Here is a 19,661-nt window from a genome sequence, read left to right on the forward strand (position 1 = left end):
ACTGGATTTCCTCTTCATTGCAAGGCAGCTGAGAACAGAAATAAATGTAGCCATTATTTATTGAGCTCTTGTTGTGTTGTTGACACTCGTTAAGCACTTTATATACGTCATTTTATTCACTTCTCACAATAACCCCATGATGTAAGGATTATTATTGTCTCTGTTTTATAAATAAACTGAAGTTTTCATAGATTAGGTAATGGAGAAAATTTGGAAGGAAAAGTAATGAGTTCACTTTTTGGAAATGTTGAGTTTGAGGTCTGCGTATTGAATATGGGTGATCAACTTTTTGTTAGCAGTAATATCTAGCTATAGTAGCATTGTTTTTGTAGTATTTTATTTTTATAACTATGGCCTATTTATAAAAAATAAGCGAGAGTGACTTTCATTTAAGTTAAAAGTGATACAGCAAAAATCTGGGTGACATACTAATGATTGAAGTTGGTACATGTCACCTTTAAAGATATCACTGAGGGTCTACAAATGATTATCCTAATACCAAAAAAAATCGTGCATGGACCATCCAGAACCATATCAGGACTGAAACAGACTACTGCTCTTTGAATCAGTGGTATCAGAAGGTTTATAACTAGTTAGAGGAGCAGAGGGGGATAGATATATCTGTGTGACTGCTACCTTATACAAGGGCACAGTCATTCCTATATTATAACCTCAGGTGTTCTGTGCGATTTTACCTCTCTGTCTAACCCTGGGTAACTGTCCTTCAGGTGCCATTAATACCTTTATTTTTTTTTTCTCACTTAAACCATTAACTGAGCATTCTCCTGCACTGATCCTTATTTGTTTATAATTTATAAACATATAATAACTCAGCCAAGTTCACATTAAAACACACAAAACAAAAACACAGAATCTTCAACTTTGACAAGGTTCCAGCTTATAAAGGTCCAAGATTCTTCTTTCATGAACTCTTAGCCCCAAGATTGAAAGGGAAGCCATTGTTCTAAAAAGTAACTAATACAGTTGTCTCCACCATTTCAGACAAAGGGTCAAGATACTGGGTTTCTAATCCTAGATCTAGGACTATTAACCTGAACTTGAAAAGCACTAACCACCTTTTCCATTTCTCATCTGTAAAATGGTAATAGGAATGTTAGAATAGCTAGTGACAGTGTTCTCCTACTTGAAAGTATCTTTTGTGAAGTCACTGTTTGCTCTGTTAAAGTTTACTAGTAAAAGAAGCAGCGAGCCTCCTTCTTTTTCATGTGTTCTGTTAATTTTCAAAATCTTGAAATAGTTCATTCGGGTCAGAATGAGTTGCCTCAGTATCAGGAAGTACTCTAGGTGGGTATCAGATGACCCTTCCCCATTCTCTTGGTAGACTGCTATAGAGAGGACATAGCCACTATGCTTAGAGAGAACCTTCCCTCTTAGCCCCTTAGATAGTTCTTTTTTTCTAGCCATAGAGATATTTAGGAAGCAAGTGGGATTCTTGTTCGTCGTTTTGCTTTATGCATCATCAACCTGGATCAGTCTAATAATTCACTTTCTCTATTCCTAAACTTTTGCAGAAAGAAGTGTTCTTCTGGAGAAAAGATAAATTATATGGATTGATGCCACCAACAGCCATAAGTCTCTAACCTCAGAATTATATCAGACCTTCTTAGTAATAATAGTAGTAGCAGCGGCAGCCACAGCCGCAACAGAAGCAGCAAAAGATAATTACCGAGTACCAGCTATGTGTCAGGCACTTTGCACATATTACCTCATTTAGTCTTTCCCACAACTTACTGGTATTGTTTGGTGAGTACAGTCCCTCAAGTAGATGGCACAGCCAAAATGCAATTCCAGGTTCATCTACCTCCCGAAACTCTGTCCTCCATGCAGGACTTCTCTGTAGGCTTCCTCTGCCCCTTTTCTTAGAGGCAATTCCAGATCCTGACTATTTTCCTTGAGCTTCTACCTCATCACCACCCCAGCCTTCTAGCTCATCACTCCTGCTTCAAAAGGAAGTGAGAAGCCATTAGTCCTCTCTTACCTAGAAACTCTTGTCTGTATGTCCTTTTCTTATTCTTTCCTCCTCAGAGGAAGGACCACCCCACCCCTCAACATTGCTCTGAATCCCGAGGCCATCCTCCCATGTGTTTTGCCACTCTCCTCAATCTTGAATCACGTCCTTTCTGCTGCCATTTTAACATGTAAATGTGCTTAAATTCCTCATCCATACCTTTTCTAGCTAGCAACCTAACAGTGTGTTTACAGAGTATGAATCTTGGGTCTAAATCCTACCCACTCACTAGATGAATGATCCTGAGCAAGTTTTACTTAACTGTGCCTCAGTTACTTTTGGGAGGATAATTGCTCCTATGTGATTGTGAAGATAACAGTGCATACAGAGCCTTAGTACAGTGCCTGGCACATAGCATTCAATAAATGTTAGTGATTGCTGTCATTTTTTAGTAACAGTTATGTTGTCGTCATCATCATGTTCAGTCTCATTCCTTTTACAGCCAGGCTTGTGGAAAAAGTCAAGAATAGACCACCTTCAATTCCCTATCTCCCATTTCCTTCTTAACCCACAGTAATCTGGTGCCCTGTTTCACTGAAATTACCATAAGTCACTAATGACTGTGAAATTCAGAAGAGACCGTGTGTCTGACTGGATCCAACTTGACATTCTTTACTACCTACTTCTTGACACCCATTAATTAATGTAAATTCTTTGGCATTACCTGGCAGTAAGGATTTCTACTAGAGCAAAGAGTTTATAGTAAGGCCAAAAACTTAATTAAAATATTTCTGATATTTTCTTAATTATTTTAAATGCATAAACAATTTGTCAGTTGTCATTTATATAAATAATATATGTATTAAAATCCAGATAAATCATTTCTATATGAGATGGTAATAATATGGTTAAATGCTTGAGCTCTAGAATTTTACTTTCTGGATTCACGTCCTGAATCCTGGCTCTGACTTTGGTCAAGTTATGAATGTAATTTTTATGAGCTTCTTTTCCCTTTTTGTAAAATAGGGATAATAATGATATTTGTTTCATGGAATTGTGAGGATTGAACGAGAAAATTCACATAAGAGTGCAGACCTGCCATAAAATTAGTACTCAGAAAATGTTGGACATTGCCAGTTTTTCTCAAAACATAAAACATATCCAGTCTAATTTCACCTTTCCTTTTTGCCTAAATGTCTTTACAAATGTCAGTTACTTTACTCTCCTAAAATACAAGAAAACCCTCAGGGTTATTGGAAGATGTGTATACGTGGTGATGAGGTATACATGGGGACGAGGTATTACTCTTGGCCCTTGTGTTTGGTGGAATGTGTGTCTCTATTCGGGCTACCACTTTTTTCTATTAATTGTCATCTAATTATAAAGCTTTTCTCTGCTAGGAGCCAAATGACTTTATAGAATTTTGTGTAGTGGAAATAGGCTATAATGGAGGGCTGGCATTTTTCTCTAATAACTGTGTGAACTTTCAATGGGAGGAGAGGAAGGACAAAAAAGCTATGGACTTTGAATATTTTGGGTAAGGGGCTATATTACCGCCTTACTTTGAATCTTTGCCCTTTTTAAAGAATTTGTGCATCTATGTCAAGTGCAACAAACCCAGAATGAATAGAGTAAGCCCTCTTTTTAAGTTTTATTTATTATTATTTGTTACAAATAAGAAAGGGAAGAGAGAATGGAGAGAGTAGGGTAAGGGCTTAGATCACAGAGCTAATTAGTTAGCAACAGAAACTGGATTACAACCCAGGTTTCCATCTCATCTTTCCTCTTAACTCCTGGTGCCTCAGCTCACTCCTTTGAACCATGGCTAAAGTAGGTAAAAATCCTATAAGTAGGGAGGTGGTATCATCCTTTTAAGTGGAGTATCCCCCTTCGTCTTTTGAGGGACCCACATGCTGGTCGTGTTCCTCTCCTTTATCACCAGTCTAATCCCATAAACCTACTACATTAAGTAGCATGGTTGTGTTCTCATTGCTGTGGCCCATAGGTATGGTTCAGAAATGAGGCCTTATTGGTCCAGGGCCCTTGTGCAATATTCTTCAGGCTCTTAGGATCACCCCAGTAGGAGAGAAAGTTTTCTGCAAGAGCATGGGCACTTCCTGACAGACTGTGCTGTTTGTTAGGTAATTACAAATAGTGATTTGTCCAAGCTCAGTTTCCATTCTGCTTTGTGATTTAAATCTCTCAGCTGTTTTTCCCCCTTAGGCACATTGAAACATACATAATGTGGAGGACATTAAAAGGGAAAAAAGAAGCCTCACTATTGAGCAATGAGTATATTACAAGAACTTGATAAATGTTAATGAATTACTCCTGCAAGAAATTAAAAAAGACCTAGTTTGCATTTTGAGAACCGATATTCCTAATTTATTTCAGACATTAAAAATGAAGTCCCCGGAGTTTTAAATTTAGGCAGGTAGCACTTAGAGAAAGAGTACCAGGCCTCTCCTTGCACAAGTCTGACAGAAGTAAAACTATTAACAGCTTCAGCTTTGATAGAAACACTGGTCTCAGACAGAGTCAAGACCCATGGGAAAAGGCATATCTCCTCTGGTGCTTCCTTGAGGACACACTGTGTAAAGAAAGCACTGATGAAAGAGTCTAAGGTCAAGAAGAATGAATGACTGTAACTTTAAAATGATAAATCTGACCCTGTTACTCTTCTGCTTAAAAATCTGTTACATTCTTTCTATAGGATGAAAAGATGGTATCCAGATGCCTCAATAGGCCACACTCAGAGTCCTTGAATAGCTACAGTTTGCCAGGCTTTTCTGCATTGTCTCAGTGGTCTTCCCTTGTGGTTGACTGACAGAGACCACCTCAATCTTAGAGAACCAGATTATATGTCATCTTTGCCAGTGTTCACCCAAAGTTCTCTCCTCTACTCCCAGGGCATTTTGTTTACCCACCTCTACCAAGTGTCAATACATTATTAATGAACTCACATCTCTCTCTACCATTAGTCAAGGGTAGGAATTAAACCTTTCACCTTTGTAGCCTTGCTAGTGCTACCAGGCTGCCAGTCAAGTTTGCTAGCTGATTTACTTCATGGGAAGTTCCTCAAAGTACTATTAGTTAATCATCCCGTGTTCTCCTGGCTTGCCTCTTAAAAAAATTCTACTGTTCCTGATAATTTCCATTTTACAAATGATTTTTTCCTTTTGTGTCCAGGTAGCATAATTCGTTGTATGAGGCGCCTGGAAGAATTACTTCGACAGATGTGTCAAGCAGCAAAAGCCATTGGAAACACTGAGCTGGAAAATAAGTTTGCAGAAGGTCAGTATCCAGTTCATAAGCTTTTTCTAATAATTTAGGTAAATTTTGTGAGACTTGAGCCCTTGACCACAACCGAGGAGGAAGGCTATCTAGTAGTGTTTCTATAAAATTTTAGAGTGTGTGGGGAAAAGTTTTGAGATTGTAAATATATATAAATGAATTTACATATATTTACATATATTTATTATGCATTTACTATGTGCCAGGCATTGTTTTAAGCACTATGGGATACAGCAGTGAACAAAAAGAGAGAAATTCCTGTCTTCATGAAGCTTACGTCCCAGTTCAGGGAGACAGACAATAAAGTCAACTATTAAAATAGATCAGATGGGGATAAATCTACAGAGGGGGATGGATGAGATGGTCTGGGGGACTCTACACAGAAAGTAACACGTAAGGCCCCCCTTGATATATGTTTGATATATTTGAGTGATAGCAAGAGGCCAGTGTGGTTGGACCAGAGTGATTAGTGAATAGAATGGTATAGGGGTTGGAGGGAGAAAGGAAATGATCCTGTAGTGCCAAGCCCCAGGCTTTTTACTCTGCAATGATTGGAGGTTTGGAGCACAGGAGTGGTGTGCTCTAACTTGCATTTTATAAGGCAATTCTTGCTGTTGCATTGAAGGCAAGTCTGTAGAGTAAGTAGGAAGGTGGAAGCAGGGAAGCGAGATCAAGAAAGGATGGCTAGACTAAGTGGCAGTAATGGGGTGGGAGGCCCATAAGCATGCTTGTAAATAGTTTTGGCATTCCTCCTGAATCTTGACCAAGAAAAGGATTGTGAGCTAAAGCATGAGAGAGTAGCAGCCATATTGTTATTCCATGTCAATCGATGCTAGTGATTTCTAACTTACAATTTAGTATCTTAAGAAGAGGTTTGCAAAAACTGGCTTACCTTTGAACATTGTTGATAGAGGCAGGCCTGTTTAATCAGTCGGGGTTTAAATCTAAGTTAAGTTATGAACGTTTTAAAAATAATAAAATTTATGTTTGTCCTGCCTTAATCCAGAAGGAATTTCACATGGTAACTGAAAATATATTGTCCTCTGGTGCAGGTTGAAAATCAGTGCTTTTGGACCAGCTAACTTCTTTTGATAGCTTAGTCCTTCCCGGAAGGAGTCTTCTTGAATAATTTTAGACACACACGCATGCACACATATAGCAGGGTACTTCAGTCAAAAACAGGGATCTGAAAAACACCACTAGAGGGAAGTTATGTGCTTTGTGGTCTTGAAAGTTTAAACCTTCTTTTCTTTTCTTTTCTCTTAGGAATCACCAAGATCAAGAGAGATATTGTGTTTGCTGCCAGCCTCTACTTATAAATAGTCAGCTAAAGAAAAGTGGAATTTTAAATTATTTACCACCTGTCTGATTACAGTTGACTACATACCAGTGCTTACAAGTGTTGAATTGGTTCTCCCATCTCAAGACAGTTGTCCTCAAACATTTTAATATGTATTATATTTAAATCAAACATCCTAAGAAATATTACATACACATTTGTACATAAGCATTACATTTTTTAATAAAAAATGTACAGGTGAGGCATTGTTTTAGTGGAAGGCTTGAAATTTTTTTAATGAACTTAGCGCTATTAGATAACCATTGTGTTAAATGTAACTAACTATATACACACAGATAAAGTGGGCATCCAAGAGGCATAGCAGCAGTCCCTTAAAAGCCTGTACACTGAGAAGAAAGATTCATCCTCTTGCCTTCTGGTTGTAATCATTTTCCTTTAGAAAGCAGGTCAGCTTCATCTGGGCACCCTGCCACCCTTCAAGGCTGGTGATTGTTCCGATAGTGATTCCCCGTTGTTGGTGTTTCATGCAGAGTTGTATGAGAGTCTTCCTCTTTTCTTTCTTTAAAAGGAGAATTTCTCTCCTTGAAGAAATCTGATACATATACAGCCTAAACAGAGCAGGTAATACTTAGAACATGGCAAAATATTTAACAGCATAATATACATAGTTTCTAAAATCATATAAAGTTGCAGTGAGCAGTTTGTAAAAATAAATATAAGCGAAAGGATATACATGGGGGGGTACATGTTAAGGACAGAAAATTAGTAGCTAGCAGGAATTTTTTTTAAGGAGATTATTCCAAATTGAGAGTTGCTTTGTTATATCTTTGGCACATAGCTTCATTCTGGCAACACTTACTCTTCATTAAACTAGTTTTTTTCAGTTCCTACCAAAAAGAACTATATAGCCAGATGCTTTTACAATAAAAATACTAAGACAGCTATAACTTTTGCGAAAAGTAACCTAGTTTGTACCTGCTGTCTATCCTAAAATGACTTTAGGGGATTTTTACCTACTAGGAAATATTGAGCCGTGTTCTCTGCCCTTGCATAGTTCTCTCACTGGGGATTTTTTTTCCTACTTATTTATTTATCCAAATGTTTAGCAATATCAAGACGTAGGCTGCTGCCCTGTGTACTTACAACTAATATTGCAACCAGAGCTCCTTGAATAAGTCCAGTCAACACATCACTCCAATGGTGTTTGTAATCAGAAACTCGAGAAAGGCCCACATAAATGGATACAGCAACAAGACCAAATTGTAGTGTGGGGCGTAAGAGTCTTGCCCAGTCTCCCTTCATCCTGGCTTGAAGATAAAGCTAAGAGAGAAAAGATATAAAATAGTTTAACACACCAACTGAAAACTTACAGTAAATATCACCACATCTCTAAAAGGTTGGCATTTTAAGATAGTTATCAAAGTATTATTTATTATATATGGAAGGACTTTAGTTAAGCATGCTTATACTTATAAATGCCTAAAAGTTAATTCTTTTAAGAAGAAAAAGAAAAGAAAACCTATTGTCCCAGTAACTTGCGTTTAGAAGAATTTATTACCTATCTAGCTTCAAAAATTGTAAACAAGGGTTTCCTTGTTATGACTTTTTTGACAAGATTTCAGGGGCAACTCCACCCCTTGCATTTTTGGTTATAATTATGATGGTCAATGGCAAGTGTTGTCCAAATTGACTTAGTTCCAAGTCTTGGGATAAACTGCTAGCATTCTGAGCACAGGCTGTCCTTTCCTTGCCCTCAGCCAGGCTACCTAGCCCAGTCAGGGACTCTTTTTTTAATTCACCAAACAATTTACTTGAGAGCTCTGCTAGCCTCAAACTATTTAACAGGGCAATTGGCAGTAAATAAATAATCTGTATTTAAGTAAATATAATATTCTACCCAAATAAGTAGTACAAGCTATAAGTTAGTGATGATCTAGCAAAGTCTATTCTTTCAATACCACCTGTACCCCTTTTAAGTTCTATGACTTTTTTATATTTCCCTTTTCCTGTCGGCCTAACTTTAGCTTTGGGTGCATCCCTACCTAAAGATTGTGATGTAGAAAGAACTCTTTTCAGTGAATTTGCTTCATTTTAAGAAATTGCCCATTTCTATCCAATAGGAATATAATTTTTAACATTGATTTTAAAAATTCTGTTCAGTAATTTATGACTCAGACTTAAAAGCAATTCTCAGAAAACAATTTGCATGGCTCTGTCCATTGACTCTACCTATTTAAAATAGATACACAAATCATTCCCAGTTCTTTGAGCACTGTTGTGGTTATTTAGTTCTCAGCAACTGGCAAAGACCCAGAGGTTGTCTAATTTTATCAAGTACTAATTACAAACATGTATTTCTAAAAGAGCATACCAGTTGTTTAACTGAGTCTGAACTCCTTAGCTAGTTTTAGTGATACTGGCTTCTGCAGAGTGCCCCCCTTTCCCTTATTTTTGTCCAAGCTATGAAGAAAGTATGTAGGAAAAGCCTTGTCTCAAGATTTACCTTATTTGATTTTAATTGGAAACTATTCATTTTAAGGAGAAAGTTCCCTGACAGCAGCTGAAGCCAAGCTTTGGATATTACTGTCAGAAAGTTCAGATGTCCCCATTTGGCTATTTAGCTGCCTTTTTATACAAAGGTTAAAGACATAGGCTGTTATTCAGACTATAAAAACATAAGTAAGAACTACAAATACTTACGAATACAGACATTTCAAGGAGAACTGTTCCCATCTCTGGTAAGGACAAAGCAGGAAAGAAAAAAAACCTCTAAAATACGCTTAAGCTAGTCCCATTTTGTACTTGCAACCTAAAGGAATATCAGAGATGGGACTTTGAAGGACTTTCTTCACTTAGGATTCTGAAATCCCTCCAACAATATTTTCCTTCCAAAGAATTCTGACTTTGATGCTAGGCAGCCTGCAGACATATATGTTAAGTATTATTTTCCCCAAATTTCTTCCCCAGCATCCCAGTGAAAAAAAATGAACGATTTATTTATGGATCAATAATAATCAAATAAGCTCCAACACACTTCACATAAAACCTTTACCCCTATAAGTAGCTGGTTTTCTCCTTAGACATCTACTCAAGTACAGATGTTTCCCCTATCAGTGAAACACTGTGGGCCCAGAAATTATTTCACCCTGAGGTGGCTCTGGGATCCCCCAATTTTGGTTCTAGGCCTAACCTTACACTCTAAGCTCTGGCTTCTCTGGTGACTAAGGTCGTGACTTGACTGCAGTCTGTGGTCACAGAACAATTCTCAGTTCTGGGTGAAGCTGGCTAATTGAGTGTGCTTTTTATTTGCCTGAACTATGATTCCCTGGGGCCAGGGTACTCAGTGAAGGTCAGGAACTCCTAATAGCCCTGCTCCACCCTATGAAGACTCTTCCATCTTAGTAGATCCCAAGGAAGTAAGCATCCTGGGTTTCTTGGACCTAAACCCAGAACTCTATAGACTTTGACTTCTCCCCTCCCATGTTGCCAGGCAAATATCTCCTATATGGGTAGGTTCAACAAAGCACACAGTGATGCCTTTCTCAGGTTCTGCAATGCAAATCTTTTTTAAGCTTCCACCCTGGGCACTAGGTATTTGGCTTCCTCTATCACTCATTTAATTGCTTTCCAAACCTGTTGCCTCTTACTTATTTACATCTTTCTCATTCTTTGACCTTGTGTTTATAATTTTTGTTCTGTTCCTCATCCTTTGAGAGGGGAAGTCTGTGTTCAGTCTGCTACGTTTATCCTGAAGTTCCCAGGCTCTTCACACCAGATTGCCTCCTCCCCAGCAGAAAGAAAATGACAACTAACAAGTGGCAAGACCTAGCTGTGCTCTGGATCCCAGGGAATATAGCTTCTGGTTCTAGCTCTGTCAACATTACCCATGATTTTGGGCAAAGCAAGTAAATGGCATGACTTCTTTTAAAAAGAAGTGCCTGTTCCTCCTCCTTTCCCTGACTGCCAGAGAAAAATTGAATGTCTCAAACTTCTCAGCACTGTTCTATTAGAATTAGATACAGGAGGGCCGAACCAGTGGCTCACTCGGGAGAGTGCAGTGCTAGGAGCGCCGAGGCCACAGGTTCGGATCCTATATAGGGACGGCCGGTGTGCTCACTGGCTGAGCGTGGAGCGGATGACACCAAGCCAAGGGTTCCAATCCCCTTACCGGTCAAAAAAAAAAAAAAAAAAGATACAGGGATAGACTTTATGCTTTAATGACAGAGTTAATACTAAAAAGACTCAATAGGTCCCTGCCTTTGCACTCCACTCTTCCTTCCTCCCCATAAATGTCACTTGCTAATCATATATTCACTATACCCACTCTAGGCGAGTTATTCAGTTGCTTACCTGTTAGAAGAACCTACAGAGCTCTGTGTCCCAGTACTTTGTGTGGTACCAGACAGGCTCAGCAGCAGTGTGTATTTCAAATTCCCCCTCTGGGGGAAACTGCCTGTTCACAGACACAATTAAAGGGGCAGCCCTATTTGGACCACATAGCCCTTCCTTCTCTTCTGGGAGGCACTGACTAGGATGACATACCAGGCCTCACCCAGAGATCTGTTGGACTGTTGTATTATCCTTCTGGAATTTATACCAGAAGAATAAAGGAGTTCTCTGTTTTTGAAGGCTGTAGAAAGGGCTCCTAATGGGTACATGATAGGTTATTTGCAAATTAAAATTACAAGGAAGCAAAGCTATGGTTAGGCAAGGAGAGCAAGCCATTTAGTAGAAAAGAACAGAGCAGAGTGGCAGCCACGCTGAACACCCACATGACCTAGTAGAGACAGAGAAGCAGGTTCAGTTCCCGGTGGTGTGCTAGTTCTAGTCCATGTGTATCTTTTATAAACCATCTTTTCCTTAGGAGGTCTAAGTAAGTCTCAGGCTTACAATAAAAAAGCCAATTAACAGCTTCCCCTGTGTTTAATCAAAATCCTGTTTTTTTTAATTTGTATTTCTGTGACTCAAATGATGCAGAGTTTTAAGAAAGATAAGTTTACAATGAGAAGGAAAAGTCTGTTTATACATCTGGGTTCAAACAGCAAGTAAAACGTAGAAAAACAAAATTCCATCAGTACAAACATATTGAATGTCCACTGAAGACACTATTACAAGAGAACTGTGGCATTAGGCATGGGATTTACCCCTATGACTTTCCCTACAAACAGTTCAGGATGTGAGCCCCTGAGCCAAATGGCTTATCTTTCTCTTTCTCCCACTCTCAGGTCCATCTGAGAAAGAGTCTTCTGTGAACACTCTTCAGTCTGGCCTATCTGGCTGACTTGTCCTTTGTGTGTTTCAGTTCTGGGGGGCAGGCAGCTACTGCTTGATGACAGATTCTGGCCTCTGGATCCCTCCCAATCCTAACATTTACCTTTCTGGTGAAGGAAGCTCTTAAGTAACTGGACATTCACAACTAGAAACAAGAGAAAGTGGGGAGAGAGCAGAAGAGAAGCAATAACCTACAGTTTTGCACTGAGATGCTCCCCAGAGGCAAAGGCATCCCACTGATACTACAGGCTCCATGAAGCCCCAATGCAGAACAGCAAGAGAAACGAGGAAAACAAATGCTGCTGGCAGCAGTCTAATTGTGGCAGAGGGTTTTCTAACTAGGGCAATCCACGAAGCTCAAGTCAGAAGAAGACTTCCTGGCTGACGTAAAGAGGTAGGTAGAAAAGGGCCTAATCCAGGGAATGACACTGAAGGGGATTGCAGTGGTAACTGAGTTTTTAAAAGAGGCAAGGAGAATTAACACAAGGGTTAGCCTGGGACAGGGAGAGAATGGGTGGGGGAGAATCCCCAGGTAGCTGCCCAAGCCAAAAAGGCTTTCCTTCCTTACAATGGACCACTCCCTTCACTGCCTACCGCTGCTCACAAATTTAAACACTATTCTGAAATCCTCTCAGGAGTAACAGTCATGTTTATAAAAAGAACACCCAGCCTGCCACTAGTTTCATCCCTGCTGTCTCACAGGAAAACAACTCCAGTACAACTGGAAAGGAAGAGACGTGGTTTTCCAGGAGACAAATTTAAAGGTACATCATGTACTTCACTAACCTTCACTCCTTCCTCCCCCATTTTCATCTATTAAAAGGGGCTGGATATACAAATACCACAGAAGGATATTACACTGAGAGGGAGTCAACCTCAGGGCCATCTCTATTCCTCCCTGTCTCTCTAGTAAGAGAAACTGGATTTGAACCTTTCCAGACAGTCGCCCAAAGTGACAACATGGAACAAATCAAGTAGCACCACTGACTGCACATAGCCTAGTTTTAGAAAGCAGAAACAAGTTTGGGAAGAATTAGCCTTAGGAATCTACCAGTACCCTCCAGGAATGCCCTCACTGAGACCAGGCATCACTACTGACCCTTGTAAAAAGGAAAGTTCCAAGTATGGTTACAGCCTCCAAGAAAAGCAAAATGAGCAAAGGTAAGCCTCCTGATACACTGTTAACTGGGAAATTACTAGAGATTCACACAGACAATTTCTTACTGCTTAGGGCAATAGGGACAGAAGGAGTCAGTCTGCTCAAAACAAGCAGATGTTCAAGCCCCGAGAGGAGGATTGGAGGAAGCTAGCCATTCTACCTGCAGGCAGCGAATGCTTCACTAAGTGCCAAGACCTTCTAATACTAGCAGAATCTAACACTTGACTTCACTTTGTGAAGAGCCTATAGTTTTATGAAGTACACAAAGAAGACCTGATCAAAATAAACAGTGAAGACTTTGCACTGCACAGGACCACATCAGCCAAAAATTAGAAGGTATACCCAGTTTTTCTTTTGTGTAAAAAATTATTCCACTTTTTTTTTTAATCAGGAAATTCAACATCTGTGACACTACTTAAGCATTCTTTCATTATTTTGTTAACACTAAAGGATAGTGCTATAGAATGAACGTTTGTGTCCCCCCAAAATTCATATGTTGAAATCCTAATCCCCATGATGAGATTAGGAGGTGGAGGGCCTTTGGTAGGTGATTAGGTCATGAGGGCAGAACCCTCATAAATGGGATTAATGCCCTTAGAAGAGACTCAGGAGAGTTCCCTTTGCTTCTTCCACCATGTGAGGACAGTCTGCATCTTGGAAGAGGGCCCTTACCACACCCCAACCATGCTGATACCCTGATCTAAGACCTCTGGCCTCCAGAACTATAAGTAAATTTCTACTGTTAATAAGCCACCCAGTCTATGGTAATTGGTTATAGCAGTGCAAAGTAAAACAGGTAGGATATAACCATTTTTGGCTAAAATTTCTGAAACAACATTTAGCTTCCACTAAAGGACCTAATAATTATATCATGCCTTTAAAATCTGATTGTTGAACAAGATATTTTTTTAAGCTGGTTTATTTTTATTTTCCCTTTCCTTGACTGACCTTATTAACACTTCTTAACTGCAAAACGTTATCTCATAATCTCTAAATACTCTATATTCTTAAAACAAGAGGGCTTTTCCCCCCATTTTAAAGCAGTGTCAATGGGTCAGCTTGCAAGGTAAGAATGGTTTTCAGTTTTAAAGAGTTATTTTTAAATAAGAGAGAATATGCAACCTACAAAGCCTAGAAACAATTATCATCTGACCATCTGCTGAAAAAAATCTGCCAATCCCTGAACTAGACTAACAGCATCATGCTCAACACGAAGAAATATATCTTGGTCTACTTTTAAAACACCTTTTCTAAGACTAAGCCAGGCAAACCAAATTGATTGTTCTTCCTGCATCTATCTGATGACAGATCTGGCCAGGAGAACACTGTAAAGCAGGCCTCAGTTTAGTCTTCTCTGAGCTTCAGTTGCACCATCTTTATGATCAAGAGTTCCTAAATTTAGATCTTGACTCATGTAATCTATGGGCCAAGAATTGTTCTTCATTTGCTGCCCATTTTGCCACAGTGTTAATCCAGTTTGGGAAGGATCTTCATGAAATACCAACAATGCTAGGTAGTATATGGTCAGTGCTAAATGAGGGATTGTACCAATCTTGAGGAAAGTGGGTGGTTTGAATTTAGAGTAAGATTTAGATAAGTGGGCTGCATTATTTAAAAACAGAAGTGGGCAAGACCCAGATAAGTATTTTGTGGCAGGGAGGAGAGAGTGGCTGAAGCACAGATAGTGAGAGGAATTTTATAACAGGCAGTGATATAAACAATCTGGGGTTTCAGCCTCAATAGGACTGTCCCAGGAAAAGTGTTTTAGTATGTTCCTTGCTGTATTGGGAAAAGGACAGTCTCATGCCACGGCTGTTCCGCTAAATAATCAAATAAATTTGGGATCTTTGGCATTCAGCCAAGTTCGAGGGGAATCACTAAGCACATAAACTGGCTGTGTGCAAAGCAGTTCTGCCTGAAGCCTAGGTGGTTTTTGCTGTGTCGGACTCTCTAGGCACTGTGAAGTATGTACGGCTGGGCTGCCTGCCAGAGAAGAACAATGCTCAGGGTATTTTCTTTAATAGACATTTTTAACTAGAAGTTAATTTATGGGTGTCAGGAATTCTTTGGCTATCAAAGACTATCCTTAGAGAGGATTTAAATGACTGTACATCTCCACCCAAATCTGAGACTGACCCATGACGCCAGAATGCCCAAGAAAACAAGATGAGTCATTGTCTAAGTAACTTGGGGAGGGGGACAGAGGTTAAATGTTGTACATTAATGTGAAAGCAAGAAGACATCTGTACATTCAGGGCTGAAATCAAAGCTGGGGCCTACATTCACATTAGTAAATACTTCCACTGCCAGAGTCAGTGAAATGCAGCACACAGTTGCTCTGGCCTGTGTTCTTCTCCAGAGAGGCCTTGGTCTATAACAAACCTATTTATCTAGACTTTTGTTTTGGGGGGGGTTTCACTATAACTTTAAGTGTAAATGGCTCATACCCAATTACCAAACTGTGGTTGAGGTATAAATTCCCTGTGCTTATATCCCTAATTTGCCTCCTCATATGCCCCTGCATGTCCACACAGCAGGCCTGCCATTGAGACCCATATATTAATTTCATCCTCTCTACATTTTCATATATCTTTTTTTTTTTTAAGATCCCCTTACCGGTCATCTTTATTTATTTACTTATTTATTTTTTGGTTTTTTTTATTTTATTTTGTCGATATACAATGTGGTTGATTATTGTGGCCCATTACCAAAACCTCCCTCCCCCCTCCCTCTCCCCCCTCCCACCCAACAATGTCCTTTCTATTTGCTTGTCATATCAACTTCAAGGAACTGTAGTTGTTATGTCTTCTCCCCCCATCCCCGGGGGTGGGTGGGTGGGTGGGTGGGTGTGTGTGTGTGTGTGTGTGTGTGTGTGTGTGTGTGTGTGTGTGTGTGTGTGTGTGTGTGTGTGTGTGTGTGTGTTGTTATGTCTTCTCCCCCCATCCCCGGGGGTGGGTGGGTGGGTGGGTGGGTGGGTGGGTGTGTGTGTGTGTGTGTGTGTGTGTGTGTGTTGTTATGTCTTCTCCCCCCATCCCCGGGGGTGTGTGTGTGTGTGAATTTATTTATTTTTAGCTCCCACCAATAAGTGAGAACATGTGGTATTTCTCTTTCTGTGCCTGACTTGTTTCACTTAATATAATTCTCTCGAGGTCCGTCCATGTTGTTGCAAATGGCAGTATTTTCATTCGTTTTTATAGCTGAGTAGTATTCCATTGTGTAGATATACCCCATTTTCCGTATCCACTCATCCGATGATGGACATTTGGGCTGGTTCCAACTCTTGGCTATTGTAAAGAGTGCTGCGATGAACATTGGGGAACAGGTAACCTTCAACTTGATGATTTCCATTCCTCTGGGTATATTCCCAGCACTGGAATAGCTGGGTCATATGGCAGATCTATCTGCAATTGTTCGAGGAACCTCCATACCATTTTCCATAGAGGCTGCACCATTTTGCAGTCCCACCAACAATGTATGAGAGTTCCTTTTTCTCCGCAACCTCGCCAGCATTTATCGTTCAGAGTCTTTTGGATTTTAGCCATCCTAACTGGGGTGAGATGGTATCTCAGTGTAGTTTTGATTTGCATTTCCCGGATGCTGAGTGATGTTGAGCATTTTTTTCATATGTCTGTTGGCCATTTGTATATCTTCCTTAGAGAAATGCTTACTTAGCTCTTTTGCCTATTTTTTAATTGGGTTGCTTGTTTTTTTCTTGTAAAGTTGTTTGAGTTCCTTGTATATTCTGGATATTAATCCTTTGTCAGATGTATATTTTGCAAATATTTTCTCCCACTCTGTTGGTTGTCTTTTAACTCTGTTAATTGTTTCTTTTGCTGTGCAGAAGCTCTTTAGTTTGATATAATCCCATTTGTTTATTTTTCCTTTGGTTGCCCGTGCTTTTGGGGTCATATTCATGAAGTCTGTATCCAGTCCTATTTCCTGAAGTGTTTCTCCTATGTTTTATTTAAGAAGTTTTATTGTTCCCTGTATATTTAATTCTTTAATCCATTTTGAGTTGACTTTAGTGTATGGTGAAAGGTATGGGTCTAGTTTCATTCTCCTGCATATGGATATCCAGTTCTCCCAGCACCATTTGCTGAAGAGGCAGTCTCTTCCCCAGTGTATAGGCTTGGTGCCTTTGTCAAAGATCAGATGGCTGTAGGTTACATTTTCATATTTCACAAAAGAGCTCTCAGCACAAGTTTGTATTTGACCGAATATACTGATGTTTTGAGAAATGTCAAGGAAGAAGAGCAGAAAATAAGATACGGAATATAATATGTCTGGGAATTTTCTTTAAAATTAAAAACAGTGGTTTAAAGTTATGTGTTAGTCACCATTTTACTTCCGGAGATCAGCATCACCTGACCTTCAATTCATGTCCATACATTCAAAAGCAGTTCAATGTAGTCACAAACTCATGCTTTGGGAAAAGTTCTCAGAATGTTAATGGCTCTAGCCACTATCTGGCCTTTCCCTTTTCCCCCCAAGTCCCTATGCCCTATTTAAAAAGAAAAAAATATGTTGGTTCCCTGATGTTAGAATAGTATTTGCTGTTAACTAACTTCAAATAAGTAACATTTCCCATGGCATATCTGCAGAAATATTTGGATGTAAGCCTTAAAAAGGAATCCCTAAATTCTGCTGAATCATTACACCCTGTTGCTTCCTCTCAAAATTATCTTTCCTAACTTCTCACTGTCAGTTTTGTATAATGCAAATGCAAATTACCACGCTACCCTATAGGTTGGCAAGTAGATGAGACCTGAAAGTTGTATAGATGAAAATCTCCTGAAGCAGCAACTGGCTTTCGCAGAAGTTGAACCTTTCTGTTCCCATGAAAAGCAGTCTGGGAAATGTTTCAGAACGTGGAAGGAAATTAAAACCTGCTCAAATAGGAGCAATGACAGCTACCTTCACTTCCAGTAATCAAAACTCAACTCCTCAGCACAGCAGACCCTATGAGGAAAGAAGCTACGTTGCTGTGTCCCCACAGTAAGCAGATGAAGATTAACGGCCCCCATTTAGGGATGAGGTTATCAAGCAACAGCAGTCACCTTGGCCTGGTCCTTCAGATTAGTGACCTGCTGTGATTACACACACAGAAGCTGTTTGTTTTCCAGAAAACCACTTCAGAAAATGTCTGAAAGTAATGGCACACAGCAACTAATTCTTAGCATGAGACCTACAGACTTGCAGGTTATCTCTTAGGCTCCTACCACTTGCTAATTAGCACAAGAGAGCACACCCATGGTGAACACATTTATTCCACATAGCACATAACCCAACCATCAACAGACATAAAGTACTTACTGCCACAAATAGCATGCAGTACATGGAGAATGAAGAGTGGCCTGAGTAGAAGGACAATCTGGAAGAGAAAGTAGAGAAATGTTAATTTTCTCTCCTAGAGGCTGAAAATATTCTTGATTTCCTAAATCTCCTTAGTTTCAGAGTGCACACAGCTCCTTAGAAGTGTGGGGAAGAAGAACAATTAGGACAGCAACATTAAAGAGTCCAAGGAGGGTCTGAGGACAGATTCCTATACAGTATCATTTTGTTGAAATTTTCAGGATGGGTAATGAGTCATGAAAAAATCTGCCAAGCATTTCTATAGATGTTAGAAGAGTAACATCTGACAAGCCATAACTGGTATAAATGGCCTTGACTTTATTACATATAAATTTATATAACCGTGATTTATGCTTTATTTTCCTCTTGAAGCATTTGCACCTAAACAATGTAATTCCTCTTTTGGAACACTCAGAAGTTGATTACCTTTTTTCCATCATGTTCATACTTTAAGTGTTTTAAATGGACACACATCTTGCCTTAGATTTCCCACCAAATTAAATGCTTTTTTTTTTACATTTATTTTTAAATTGTGTACTGACAGTCCTGTACCAAATGAATCACCACTCTCAATATTCCATGAACATCTGAGTATCATCTTCCCCCTAAAAATGATGGAATGCTTAATGCTCGCAAAACTTAATTTTCCAAAAAGAAAAATATAGTTCATCCAGATCTAAATTCTGCTTACATAGAATTAGCCATTGATGCAGAAAAGGCAAGCACATTAGATACAGTAAGATATGCCATGAAAAGATGCTCAGACAGATAATTAAAATGCTTCTCCTAACTGCTTTCCCAACATAAGAATAAGAACAAAAAGTATTTTACTTTTTATGCCCTGCCTTGCTCAAGAGAGATTTAAGGCAGATATTGGTTCCCTAGATTCAGAAAGGAGAAAAGACACCTAAAACATACCAGAAAGCCATTCATGATGTCTGGTTGCTGAGGGTGGATAAGAAAGTAAAGATTACTCAAGTATATACTGATGATTCTACCAAGAACTGTGATTGTCTTTTATGTAATCAGGTATATATATTCCTAAGCAAGAGAATCTTCTGTGTGCCAACCAGGAATTGTGTAATTTAAAACCTCATTATTATTCTGGGTTTAACCTATGTAAAAAATGAAAAATAAGTCACTTTTCTGTCTTACTATTTGGCCACAGAGAACGGATCAATACAAGTCCTTATTTTAAATCGGATAATTAGCTAAGTGAAATAATCCATGCACAGGAAAACAAATACCCCATAATCTCACTTATATGTGGGATCTAAAAAAGTCGAATTCATAAAAGTGGAGAGTAGAATGGTGGT

General features: G+C 39.2%; 2 protein-coding genes across 5 annotated transcripts in view; one reads left to right on the forward strand and one right to left on the reverse strand.

Moving 5' to 3' along the window:
• The window catches only part of MTREX (Mtr4 exosome RNA helicase), a 99,302-nt gene extending 92,500 nt beyond the window's left edge, over positions 1-6,802 (forward strand). The window contains exons 26-27 of the mRNA XM_063086617.1: positions 5,159-5,263; positions 6,530-6,802. Coding sequence (XP_062942687.1) covers positions 5,159-5,263; positions 6,530-6,582 — 158 coding nt within the window. The 3' untranslated portion in view covers positions 6,583-6,802. The remainder of the gene's footprint in view (positions 1-5,158; positions 5,264-6,529) is intronic.
• PLPP1 (phospholipid phosphatase 1) overlaps positions 6,760-19,661 on the reverse strand; it is a 101,993-nt gene continuing 89,091 nt past the window's right edge. For all 4 annotated transcript variants that reach the window (XM_063086619.1, XM_063086620.1, XM_063086618.1 and 1 more), the window contains 3 exons: positions 18,307-18,364; positions 7,707-7,883; positions 6,760-7,171 (listed from right to left, as the gene is read on the reverse strand). In XM_063086619.1, coding sequence (XP_062942689.1) covers positions 7,040-7,171; positions 7,707-7,883; positions 18,307-18,364 — 367 coding nt within the window. In that variant the 3' untranslated portion in view covers positions 6,760-7,039. The remainder of the gene's footprint in view (positions 7,172-7,706; positions 7,884-18,306; positions 18,365-19,661) is intronic.

This window comes from Cynocephalus volans, chromosome 2 (assembly GCF_027409185.1).
Source record: "Cynocephalus volans isolate mCynVol1 chromosome 2, mCynVol1.pri, whole genome shotgun sequence".
NCBI classification, from domain to species: domain Eukaryota; kingdom Metazoa; phylum Chordata; class Mammalia; order Dermoptera; family Cynocephalidae; genus Cynocephalus; species Cynocephalus volans.